Source organism: Trichoplusia ni, chromosome 8 (genome assembly GCF_003590095.1).
Source record: "Trichoplusia ni isolate ovarian cell line Hi5 chromosome 8, tn1, whole genome shotgun sequence".
Classification (NCBI taxonomy): Eukaryota; Metazoa; Arthropoda; class Insecta; order Lepidoptera; family Noctuidae; genus Trichoplusia; species Trichoplusia ni.
The window spans coordinates 9,574,343-9,588,391 of record NC_039485.1 but is presented as its reverse complement, the minus strand read 5'-3'; the positions used below and the strand labels follow the sequence as shown (position 1 = coordinate 9,588,391).

General features: G+C 38.4%; 2 protein-coding genes across 4 annotated transcripts in view; one reads left to right on the top strand and one right to left on the bottom strand.

Moving 5' to 3' along the window:
- Positions 1-8,169, bottom strand: part of LOC113496580 (lipase 3-like) — an 80,257-nt gene extending 72,088 nt beyond the window's left edge. Inside the window, exon 1 of one of the 2 annotated variants that reach the window (XM_026875846.1) lies at positions 8,012-8,169. In XM_026875846.1, coding sequence (XP_026731647.1) covers positions 8,012-8,154 — 143 coding nt within the window. In that variant the 5' untranslated portion in view covers positions 8,155-8,169. Of the gene's footprint in view, positions 1-1,126; positions 1,478-8,011 lie in introns of those variants that run through there. The other variant, XM_026875845.1, reaches the window with a different exon arrangement.
- LOC113496585 (syndecan) overlaps positions 1-14,049 on the top strand; it is a 355,446-nt gene that overhangs the window by 213,273 nt on the left and 128,124 nt on the right. The window lies entirely within an intron of this gene.

Genomic DNA, 14,049 nt, shown 5'->3' with positions numbered 1-14,049 from the left:
GGGTTTAGTCACGTACCGGACGATCGTTGAGTTTACATATTCCAGGTTTCACCCTGCTTTCACTGTGAATACTGTGCTTTTGCAGGTACAAAAACGTTTAGTTAACATGTTCAAATTTATCTTCGGACTACTCTTTTACAGGATAACCAAAACTGCGCTAGCGTTCGCCTTCTAAAACGTTATAACATTTCTCAATTGGAACTCTGGTCTATTTAATTATACATAGATAATATGTACAATGGCGGATAAAAGCCAGAGCATTATCTACCAAGAACAATATTCAATGGAGAAAAGAAATGGTGTTTGAATTATAATTGTCTTTCCAAATGGATGAGCTCGAAGGGCTGCGACCTTTGCAGCTGAGATGGTTAAAATTGCATTATTCTTTGTGATGAAACAATTTCCGACGGTAAGTAGACCTTCTATTAAAGTTACAATAGAAATTTATTTATGTTATTATTTTGCCGATCATATTTGCATTACAGAGGTTCGACCTTAGAATCCTAATGTGTATTTACAAATATTGAGGCCAAATTGATCGCCTGAGTGGTGTTGCTCCAACCATGTATTAATGAAGTTATTACAATCTAAATTATACAACGGATGAAGAAATAAAGTAAATGGTTGTGTTGTATATTTTAAAGGAGACGTCAGTTATTGCCATAGAGGGTACGACTTTAAGCTGTTAAAACCATAACAATTCAATTACGTAATTTGTTAAAACTTTTACCAACATTAGCATTGATAAACAAAACTTGTTTGAAAATTTAACATCAATTTGCGGTGTTTGACGAATTGCCCGTAGCACGATGGCAATGATATAAAACGGCCATAAAATATTCAATAGTATCGACGTTACGGTCGACCGCAGTGTTCAGAAAACGGACCGTTTACATCATGATAACGCGTTCAAGTTAATCGTATGGTGTGAAAATGCTTTCACTTATCATGCCAACCCGGACCTTATCGAAATTATTATCTAATATATAGCTTGCAAGTTGTTATCACTTATTATAATTAATACAATATCAAAAACATCGGTTACTAATACCGAGGGCTTACGTGATACTAGTAACGAAGTCTGGTATACACGAAATCGATATAATTGCAAGCAGTCATTACTGACCTGTCTAATACGATACTCATGTGCCTGTGCAGATTCTGCTTGAGGTCCCTTCGTGTGTACTGCTGTTGTCCGGGCGGCGTCGGCGCGGGGGCAGTGCCCCCGGCCGGTGCTCGTTTCCCTATGAGCACCTTCAGCTCAGCCATCAACTTTTGCACCATACGGACACACGAGTGGACTCTACCGCGCAACAGAAACTAGTGAAGACGTACACCTCAATCAATCGCAGCCAACTTGCCAAGAGCCATTGGCTCGGCCGTTGCATACACACGTGACGTCACTGCTGCACGTGATAATAAAGCATCGATATCGACACAAGCGTCGTTACAACGCGCGTGCGGGTACCACACTGTCGGTCGGTACGACGCTTTGACCTCGCCGCCGCTTTTTATAAGTGCCCGATGAGCGCGCAAGGTGGTGTATATGAGACGGAATAAACATGTTTATATTTAGGCGGGATCTTTGGGACGCACGATACGCACGCTATGATACGATTAGCTACTCCGTGTTTTACACTTTCTATGAAGGTGGTTTTACATTTTTTTTGCACGTAGTTAAGATGTTGACGGCCAAGGTCGTTTATCTCATATCAGCAGCTTCGGGCAAATTGCTAATTACACAGCAATAAACAATAGTAAATGTAGGTCGTTGCTTGCAGCGGCTCACAATAGCGGTGAGAGGAAACGGGGTCATACAGGCATTGTTCGGCTGCAAAATGAAGAGTTGAACTAAATGGGACGCGGTTACGCTTCCGACGTAGAATTGGTCAGGGGCATAATAGATAACAGAATGAATAAACCAATTCCAATATTAAAAGATATTATTTCTGGAATGGAACCGGGAAGATTCGGTGTCACGTAAACAAACACGTTTAAGAAATTTGAGGTATTTTACGAATTTGAGGATCCTTGAATCTCACGGTAAACAAGTTGAGTTTCGTTCTGGTATTTAAAATAATCGACTTTGAACGTGAATTGTGAGACAGATCGGTTCATGGAGAGGTAGAAATAGCACCACCTGACGCCGCCGCCGGCGCAGGAAGTGTGGACGGCTGAACACACCACTTCTATGTATAATCAAGAGCGAAGTGAAAACATGCACGTAATTTTACATGGCGAAATCCTTGTACCTATGCAATACAGTTAAATAACTGAAAACTTTTGTAGACTGCTATAAAAATATTACACAAGTACACCTACTTATTTTTAGACTCTAATGACATTAAATTAATACCCGGAATTCGGGTAATGAATACTCGGACAGTTACGTTTGCAAAAATTTGAGCAATATAGTGTGCAAGAATAAAAGAAAATGCACAAATTTGCACTTTATTGTACTTTTATACTCCTTTGTTACGTACACGAGAAATAATATTTTATTTTTATGTAACTTTATCACTGTTTTGAATAGAATTTTGGTTTCCAGCAGACCAGTGTTCCTTAGACATTTAGATAATTATAAAAAATGCGTTTATGGTGTAAAATAAATATATTTTTAAAAGGATGACAGCTGCGCTGCCTGTTTCGTAGCAAATAATGAGACCTGTTAAACTATAAAAGAGGTTGTCGGTTGTCGCAATCATTGGAATGGTTACGCTTTGGTGTGTAGGAATAAAGTAGTAATTAATGAGATGTAGTGATAAATGCGTTGTGTAATTACGAGGCCGACAAGTAGAAGTATTAATAAATTAATACAGAGGGAACGGTCGACGTCGGGTTGCGCGTGTCCTGCGATAACAACTTTCTCTGAATGAGGGAGCGAGATTAGATTGAGATTATCCAAGCGTAATCATCACGGTCTTATAGTTCCTACTCGTACACAATCGAGAACACTGAAGAGGAAGTGCTACAGTTCCTGGATTAATCATTAATTCTACCTCTCATTGCGCTGAACTCTGCAAGTGCGTTAAATAAGAGGGTACGTTTTCGAGCTTCGATACGTTCTTCAGAATTTTTCTAAAACTGAAAATAGATGTAACATCAGAAGTGTGCAGTAAAGACCTGAATCACGATTTGCTTTTTTTCTACAACACAGTTATTTCACGGCTTTAAAAAGTGTACATGATGCGTAATGGTAGCCGAGCGATACATATTTGAGAGGAACTCAGGCAACCGTGCGTTTTGGTTAACGTTGCCTTTGTTTAGGACCGTTTTGTTTGGTGTAATATGCAACATTTAATTTTATGCATTTCTTTCATATTTTTGTCCTGCTTTGTTATGGCCCATAACGTTGCACGGATCGCAGAAAGGGGAGAATTTATATAATTAAAATGAATAAATTTTAATATAAACGCTAATAAGAAAATCATTCTAGTTGTAATAATGTATTTAGAAAATAAGAGAATTATGTTTTGTGTTTCTAAATTACGTTTTGTTTTATTGCATTGTCTTGCATTTTTTATTGTCACTGTTTTAAGTAATCAATGCCAACGAATGGGAATAACCACCCCAAGTCCGTATCCATGGCGCCCACAGTAGGGGTGATGACGTCACCACAGCAAGTACAAACACAAGAACAGAAGAGTGAATTGACAAACAAATTGCTGAGGAAGCCATGCTAGCGTAGAAAAACAACACGCCCATTCATAAGTAAAAACCTATAGGGCCGAGGACGCGAAAGCTTGACCTAGTTTAGCTATCGAGGTTATTTTTGTATAAACCTATGGGATACTTACAGATGGTGTTTCAGAGAGTCCTCCAGCGCACTGGATATATCGTTTTAATTCAAAAAATCACTTTTTGGCACTTTCGCGGGTCAGCGTTGCGCGGAGGTGAGAGAAAGCGTGCTCTCTGTGCGATGTTACTGTACACACTGAATGTAGACCCCAGCGAGTGTAGTAGTGAGTATGCGCGCGTCCCTATTCCCGACGTCCTTGCGTGAAAGGGGCGGTTTAGTAGGGTGGCGCCATAGTAGCACGTCAAGGCAACGCGTCAATCAATATGCGAGATGAGATCCCTGGTTAATGGTCCAACTGTCACGCGTTAAACGTCTGATTAAATCTAGCTTAAGGTGCACCCTAATTTTTTAAGCGGCTATTTTGATGCAACTTTTTGTGTAATTGTAAAAGGGAACTGCAACAAGTAAATCGTACTCAACAGGTTTACGTAGGCTCATCACTGTACATGGAAATAGCCTTGCATAACTGCAACGTGGGTTTTTTTCTGACCCTTCACCTCATAAACTTTCCATTCGCTTGATAGTCGTTTTCATGTAAACAAATAACGGAACGAGAGGTATGACGAAACTAAATTACAATGGCAAATCTCGAAGACAAAAACAAAAGGTGTTGCGTAAACTGTTCACTTAAATGTGTATGCAAAGTAGTGATAACACAAACATTGGGCTTGGGTATATGAAACTGATATGAATACTGTGTTAGCGTCTGTTACGCAAGTAAACAGTTACGTACGTGCAGTTGGTTCGGACACGCACTATCTCCTATCATATCAAGACGCATCGTAGCGAGAACTGACAGCTGATCGACAGCAACCAACTAGCGGATAACGAACAACTCGATGCATCAAATACATTGTTCTCGACAAATTACATTGATAATGTTGACGGCTGAGTAATAATGAGCGACAAGTTGAGGAATTTTGTAAATAAGTGATGTTTGTATCATCAAAAGTAATTAAGGTTGATCTCACGTAGTTACTATGATTTCAATGAGTGTTTTGAATGTTAATTTTTTATGAGGAATAATTTCAAATTCGACTGCTTTCCCGTCTTATATAAAAGCAAACAAAGCAAAAGGTATTGAAATGGTTTTCAAATATGCGTCATTTTCGACATATGGAACGTTTCCATACTTTGGCAAAATAGAGAGTACTTTTGTACACCTCTGCCAAGCCGTTTCAGAATAAGTCAAGACGGTATTGTATTTGTGTAGTTCATCGTGTTTATGCATAGTAAACTGTAATTCTAAATATATTACGCACCTGTTCAATTGCTCGAAGGTTTACTCAACTGTTAAGCTTTGTTTAACAACAATATTAAATTTTAGTAAGTGAGTGTTAACTGAGAGAACTAGGTTAATATGGTACTTGTAGAGACCTGGATACTGTTATCTAATATAAATTTTGGCAGCGCTTAGCGTTAAACTGTGTATAAATTGATTTACTGAAGTATTTATACAGTTTGGTATGTGGTATTAAAAATGAAAACCTTAGCTAAAAGTGAAATGAATTTTAATTAACGAATGTTAATGAACTGTGAAAATTGCGATGTTGATTCCGTTTAAAACACTGGTTTATGGCAAAAAAAATGAATCGAATATAAATTGAGCGGAATAAGTGTTTGAGACAACAAGTTTTAAAAACAGTATACGAATAACAATATAAAATTTTCATTTAATTGATGAAGCAGATATTTATCTTTACAGAGCCATTTATTTGTTAACAATCTGTAGGGCTCTACCTTTAAACAAAAAGTTGTTAACTGGATGTTCAGGTCCCTGACCCCGAAGCCATGACATTTGTTAGCTTGTTGTTTTGATCACATAAACCAATTAATTCTGATCGAACTTCTAGAGTTTAATTGCAATACACACGTAATATAGTAATAGTTAAGTATTATATATAGTATAGTATTATTAGGTTAAAATCGCGTAGGTTGAAGACACTGGGAGTGTTTCGTCCTAATATTAACCTAAACTTAGGATAAAAGAAAGAGGTCATGTTAGTTATGTTCGTTGTTATAACTAGAGATTTATTTATTTTATGGGAAGGTAAAGGTGCTGACAACTTTACTTATTTTTGTTTTTACCCATATTTGTCTCGTTGGAGGGCATAATCTTCTCTCGATATTGTATAAATATATTGTATATATATGTACCATATATTTAAGCCACTGTAAGTGATCTCTACTAAAGATTTAGTTTAGCTTGATTGCGATAAAAACAAACATGATAAAGATCTGATCATTATTTGTTATGCAAGTAATCAACCATAAATGTACGGTTTATATTATCTGACGTGAGGTTATATAAATGATTAGTGAAATTGGCATGTATTTCATAACAACAATGACTTTGATAGGGCCGGAGACAATGAACATGTTATTTCTTAAGATAACGGTGTCGGTAATGAAATCGACGTGGATTAGTGAGCAGGCATTAGTGTGAAATGAAATAAACAAGAGGAATTAGCGCCAACCGATAGCCTGTGCTAATCTGACCGCAAGGGAACGGGCGCCACTGAGACTTTCCCTTTTCTTCTTGTGAAAGTGATGATGTTCGTTGCAACAAAGCAACAGTTTGCATCTAAAATCAACCACCGATCAAATCATCTGTGGCAACGGAGAACAGTTATGCTAAGTTGTACGGAGCAAGACAAAGCTCCGTAATAAAAACTAAGTACCTATCTACACGTGCAATTGTATTCTGCTAAGAAAACGAAATTTCATAGTAACAGCAGTCACGTGCAAGCCAATGCACTTGATCATGTTGCCAGTAAATAGAACGTCAATCTGTTTAGATATGCAAAATGGAAACTCAGAATGTTAATTGCGACTGCATTTATAGAAAACAGTGACTGTGTTAAGCAGATTACCAAGACGCCTATCGATATCAGTTAGCTTTACATGTAGTGTGAGTTATCTGGTATATCTAATGGGTGCCGGGTTTATCTACCAAGGACCAAAACAGCAGAACACGAAAACAAAACAAAGCGTACTTTCTAAACGAAGCCTTTCTCCTAACGAAGTTCGGCACGGCTAATGTCCGCCCTTTATTGCCGACAATTAGCCACAGATACTGTGCTGTTTATATGTACGGTAAAAAGAAAATTATGTGGAGCACTACATGCTGTTGCTAAGAGGCCCGATCGAGAAATTCCATAATTGGTGAACAACTACCAATTTCGATGTTGTTGTTGTGCATTTGCGTCGGTTAACTAATACTGGATTTTCAAACATGGATTTACTAATTGATGAAGTTTGTACAGTAATGAAAGAATTGAGTAGTTGCGTTGTTAATACTGAAAAATTATCATTTTACCTTCAATAGGCAAGTGCATCAGAATTAAGCAACGGGAAAACAGTGTAGCAGTTTTTATTATAAGTCGTGCCAAACCCAGATTTAGATAAAAAAAAATGTGAACATAGGTGTGGCCAGAACATGACTCGGTTTAAGTTAAATTCAAGGTTGACGACGAAAAATATTGAACTAATAGACGTTATCTATAGCTCATATCGATAAAAATACAAATACTATTTGTTGTACCTATGTGAATTTTCTTAGATAACACAAAGTTGTAAATATTGGTTTGTCTGGGTAGTGTTGAAGCCTGACGAATGGCAGCATGGTCGTTCGGCTCTATTGGCAGCCAATAAGTGAATAACATATGAGAGCTAATGTGTTGTTGCTAACCGATAGTAAACAAGTGATTTTACAGACGATTCTTTAAGGCTGGCTCAAGGCTGAGGTATCATTGTTTTGTAAAATATAAATAGAATTGAATTATCTTCACGCATTTTCCCGATCTTAACAATAATTTTATAGCAGTGATAGTATACGTCAATTTGTATTTTTGACATATACCTTGACCGATTCCTCTATATAACAGTTACTTAAATTGTGGCCTCAAACTCATCGGTCAAATATAAATTATAGACTGACCTTGCAGTTGAACTTTTATGTCTATATTATACCTATGTATTTAATCAGCGGTCTACAATTTTCATAATCATCTTTAATTTAGATTTTGCTATAACCTTCGGATTTGAGTTCTAACACACACTTAGCGATCAATATTTTAAGCAACTTGGCAAGTCCTTAATACACAGAATTTTCTGGAAGACTCGTTAGATGTTGTCTACAGGCATTACATAAGATTAGAGCAGAGGATCGACGCAGCAAACAGGACAGGTTTCCTTTCGCACACGACTCACCCAATAAAGTTTTTGATGAAGCAGTAGACTGCGAACAGGGTCGCGTCATTGAGGCCGAGGTCCGGCTTGATCCTGGGCAATGCGACGTGCGGCGAGGCAGCGTCGGCCGGCGGGCCGCGCACCTCTGGCGTGGCCGCGCTCATGGCGGGCGCGCCGCGCGGCCGCGTGCCCGACGCGTGCGGAGCGATCGTGACGGCCGGTCAGCTGGCTCAGCAGTGGGCCCGGCAGCGGCCGCACCCGCCCCGCATAACACCACCGGCGCTCCCGGCACGCGGCACCGCTCGCACCGTCGCCGGAGCGCGCCAAAACCACCCGCGTGTTAGCCCGCGCGGCGCACGGCTGACACCGACTGGCGGCGCTACCGACACTTATCGATCGCTACGCCGCGTCTGCGCTCTCAAACGTCCACAGACACTAGAACGGAGACTCAGAGTCGGTCCTACACGTCCAGCATAAGGAAACCCAAGTAGATCACGAGAAAAAACCAAGGGCAAACAAGGTACATGCAAACTGACATCATTTGTATGTTTGTGTACGGGACAAAGTTTGTTGGGACGCGAAGTTCAGTGATGAGCTGCTCGTACTAAAGTCGTGGATAGCACGTGCAAGTCGCGCGTGCGTCTGGCGGCGCGGCGGCACTCTGACTGGGCGCGCTCGCGCCGCGTGCTCGACGCCCGCACGATATCCGCTCACCACGCTATCTATACCAACTATACACTACTCACGCACAGCCTGCACACCTTGATTTACATACTGAAGGTGTGACACCCATAACACCGAAAAAAAGGATGCCATACTTTCTTTCAGTATCAAAATATACGAAACGAGAAGAGAGTAATACCCAACCACAGGTAAGGAACCAGCGGTTTAAACAAAGCAAACTTCAACACCTCAATTAAATTGGAGATAATAAATTAAATGGACATTGTTTGTCAAAATAGTATACTACGTATTAACTAGCTTAAGAGAAGAAACAAAAGCTAAAAGATCGAAAGCTCAAAGAGCTTCACAACGCTTCACGCAATAATTTATTTTATAAGTTTTTTAACTTCAACATATTGAAAACCAAAATTAGGGGTTTTTGCATTATTATTTTGATTTCAAGTATACAAAACTCTAATACTTTACCTACAAGACATAGATTACCACTTCAACTCGCATTATCAGGCAATAAATGGAATTAATAAACGGAATTAATTTCATTTTGACATACCTAATCCAAGCTACAATTAAACGTAAGATTAATCGTGATACTATGAAACGATACAGTTAAGATATTTCTTGTATGGTATGATTAATGTAAGTCGTGAAATTTTCACAACACTCATTGTAACAGAGCACCCCAAATAGTAGAACCACGGTCAATGTCCGCGTGACGGACCGGCGAGTAGAGCGATCTGACAAGAGGACAAAAAAAACATCTCTCCCACCGGTCCATCAGAGTCGTGGCGAAATGACGTAAAATAGTTTTTGCTATTGCTACAAGTAGAACCCAGAATTCGTCTAATGAACTCCCGGTTTTCTATGTGACCCGTTCACCGCAACGCTCCATGAGCTGTGCGAACATCGACGACATATCGAATTTCTCGAGAACATTGACCCGAATATGACTATCTATTGCGTAGCAGCTATGTTTAATCGTTCATGGCTAATGTAAGTGAATTTTTGCGGCGTAAGTATCTTTAAGAAGTATCGTAGACAAGTAGCAGTAAAATAAATTACACTTGACGTCGTAATAAAGTAAGAGGCGAGTGTCATCGCATCTCTCGGTAATCTTTTTGTCGAACGTGAGGGACAACAACAAGTCAGCTTCTTAGATAATTTCTGACTTCCCGGCCGGCGTAGCGCTCTTTGATTTCCGAGAAGTCATTTCAGAGATATGTCTCAGAATAATAATAGGTTTCACTTAGCCAATAGATACAATGACGTTGCAATCAATAAAGCTGAAAACAAAATGGTTTTGGAGCGTAAAAGGTCGTGAGGCCAAACTTTGAACGACTGATCTTAAAACTGACCATTTTGTACAAGAAATGAATGAAGGTTCTTATGTCTGGAGTAAATATATATAAATATATATTCAATAATGGAATAAGCCTACAAAAACATCTTTAGCACCTGTGTGTCTGAACTTTAGCAAGTTTATTTATTTATATAAGACGACAACCAAAGACTCACACGGTTTTAAATATTTCAGACGGGAACATGATTTTGTGTAAATAATACATACTTAAATAAAGTACTAATTTCGACCGCTTATATAATCTACATTTTATAAGAATGATCTGATAAGACATCTATTATTATTTAATCAATTGAGCCAGACAGGTCTTGGCAACAGTAGACTTACGCACAGGCAGTTAAACAATCGTAAATACGCGTCGAAAGTTAACTACCTAATTATTCTTTGGTGCGTAAATTATAGAGTAGGCCCCGTTGCGATACGCAATGGGAAATATGTAAGACAACCCGATGAAGTGTTAATCATGATAATAATTCCATCCTTCCACACGATTACGAATGAATAGATTTGTATAATAATAACGGCATATTTTTTTGCATCATCTTTGCTATTTTTAAATGTAAATTTTGCCGGTAGGGAAACCGATACTCATCAATAATATCATTGACACGATTTTCGCTTAAAGAAGTTGTTGCTAACAGAACAGGGTTCCTGTGAAGTGTTTCGTTTCTAAATACATACGTTGTAGCAGTTCGTGACACGAGAAAATTACAAAGTTGCAATCGCAATCAGCACTATGGTGTCTTTACGTTCGCGTGCATCGTTCTATTGATGCAATATGACCCACTTGTCATTTCCATGAAATCATTGCCTCTATGATCATTATTGGGTATTTTATGTGCTAGCAAGTTGTTGGTAGATCGGATTTATTTCCTTATTACAATAATGTTTATTAGATTTCGAGTTAAGGCAAAAAGATTGACATCGTTATAAAATGTCAGCTGCAGCAAGTAAGTGTCGTACATTAACAAATTCATTTGAGAACAGTTGCGATCGGCTGCATCTAATCTAAAGCCCAGCAGCGACTGCCGTATTTACGCAAGTATCAGCGATTTCCCGCTATCGGCAAGCCGCGCACGCGCACAAACTGATCTATGGCGCAAGCTTCCATCATTATTCTCATTACGAACTAGCGAGCGTGTTTGCAATTGCGGCACACCCGTCTCGTGCCAAATGGTGACTTGACAATATTACTACAAGTAGTTTCATACGTAATTTGTTTAGGCAAAAGCCCTTTTATAGATCAACAAAACACTAAATATAGACATTTCGTATATATGTGGACATAGCTGGAAACATTGGCTACATCAGTTGGTGAAAGCTTTGATGATGCAAGCATCCGTTCGGTTGTTTAACAAGTCTATATAAGACTTTTACTTCAAAGTTACAAGAGAAACGCACTAGATATTTACAAAGAATCTGGAATCACGCACAGACAATATGTTGAAATACAAGTTTAATGTTTTACATATGACCTTTACTATAACATTCGAAAAATATACGGATACATACGAATGCGTTTTTCACGCACGCACGGCAAGCGTTTAAAAAAGAATTCTCAATTCGTTTAAATTTTTGATGTTCTTACACACATGAAAATAGATCTTTTACGGTAAATAAAAATATACTATACATTCTACATTGATTGAATCCTTGTCACGAAACATTACGTCTCCGTGAGGCGCGTGAAAATACAGGAGTGTTTGCGCACGTGGCTCGGCCGTTTCATTTCCCTATTTCTGCTAATAAACTTTTCGATTTCGCCGTGACAAACAAATGGTTGTTATTCAACATGGCCACGATTTTAGATTTTAACTACAGCTCTATATTTGTGGTCACGTGATACCGCCGGTGACTTGAGCCTGCTATTTGCTGAGGTGAGTGCTGGGAAAGAATGCGATATGCCGTTTGACATGCCGACCTGACAACGTTGGGTGTACAATAACAATTCATTATTTACATTGAGTTCTACATAAATAGATAGATTCGGAATCTCAATGTGTTGTCCACATAGATAAATCAAACTGGCTGAATTGGATTGACCTTGAGTATTGTGTGGTTATACATTAGAAATCCATATTTAAAAAAAGATATGTACGCGCACGTTTCTATATGTATGTTAACACTTCATGGCATAGTTAAGTATAGTTTTCAGGATTAGAACCTCCATAAGACAAAGCGATTTTAACTCCCGAAAAATTTAAAATCTTATTTTGTAGTACACATACACAGTATGGAAATCGAGGCTATTATAGTTTTACTATTAAATCGTTTAAGAGAAGGTTAGCTAGTTAGTTTCGTCAAGAATTCCGAGAAACAATTGTAAACAAGGAAAATATAATATAACAGTGACGAATCGAAAATAATAATGACTGCATATAAGAGGAAAATTAGCCCGAGCTGGTATTAAAAAGTAATGTGGATGAAAATGCACGGCTGCATTTTATGTACTGTCAGTCATAATATTAAACCTACTCATGCTTACTAGGCAAGTGGGCAACATGATGCTAATACTCCACATGTTTCTATAAAATTCTAGTAAAATCTTACACGCTGTAGTCCCGTCCTGAAGCCAAAATTACTCAACTTCTTTTATTTGCACGATTCTGTGCTTTTCAATGAAGGAGACCAGTCACTGTTTCCCTAGGTGGTCCTTTTGGAGGGTTCAAAAGATTCGTGTTCGTTTCTTGCAAGTTATTTTTTTCTAAACTAACCTACCAATTTAGTAAGAAATTATGACATTCAAAATTGATGGTATAGAGTTCACGGGTAGCGTGTACGGTCGGGGAACGCCCGTGAGAACCTGTCTATGGGCAGTGGGCGAATTTCTCACGGCATGTTTATATTCTAACCACAATTAAAACAATGCGCCGCGACGGCATTCCTGGTACAGTTACGATAAACATTATTCAACGAAAATTCTTAACAAAAATAGTTGAAATGTAAGTCAAAGTATCGAACCACATTTCACCTTGGACCACTTTAGCCCGTCTTTTAAACCGTAAATTGATTAATCAAAAATCATACACAAACAGCTGCAAATCTCAAGGCCCTAATGAAACATTTCTGAGAATATATCAACGGCGTAATAACATACAGTTTGTTAAATTTTAGCCTGCCATTTGCTTAGAGAATGATATACCTGCACGTCAAGAATAAACGATCAGGTTGGTTAACAATTTATCATACAGTTGCACTCTTGCAATCGCCCCGAGACATTGCAGTCATTAGTTACAATTCGCAACAGTTGCTCTGCTATTTCGAGAAAATAACTAAGTTTGGCCCCCGTCATAGACTAACACGAGCCGAAGTGTCTAATTATTGTCTTCTCAGTAAGATGTAATCATGTGACTATACTTTATCTGTGCCAGAAGGAAAATTCTTTCTTTTTTAATTAGAATCTCTGATGGCTTCATTTCTGGCAAGTAATATAGGGAACAGTATTTATTGTTGGGATATCCCAAGAGCACATGATCTGTGTCGAGTCATTTTAGTATAAACAATTCAGTAATTGAGCTACATCGATGAAAATAATTGAGTCATTCATCTGTTGTTAGTAATTACACTGAAGAATTCGTTGTAACTGTAAACGCTATAACTTCCTCTTTATACTTAAAATATTTTAGGCTAAAAATAGTATTGTCAAATTAATGATGTTAAATTAATAATGTTACCCCGAAGAAGGTACAAACTCATAGTTTCTGTCCGTGGCGTAATAACCGTGCGACAGTCACACGACAAAAGCGACCTCTGTAATCTAACCAATTAGTATGAGCGTCACTTTGAAAATCAACCTCGTACAGCCCGCTTTGATCAGCGCTCGTCGTGCAAAATGAGAACCATTTTCGTCGCTGAAATTATTTTCATGTTATTTAGCAAGAACAGGTTATTAGCACGTTGATAAAAAGAAACATCTGTAAACTTCTAAGAATACAACAGCGTGAAGAATGTATATCACTGTTTATAACGATCGTAACTTTAAACTTAAAGTTTCGAGGAATCCGCAATTAAACTGAAC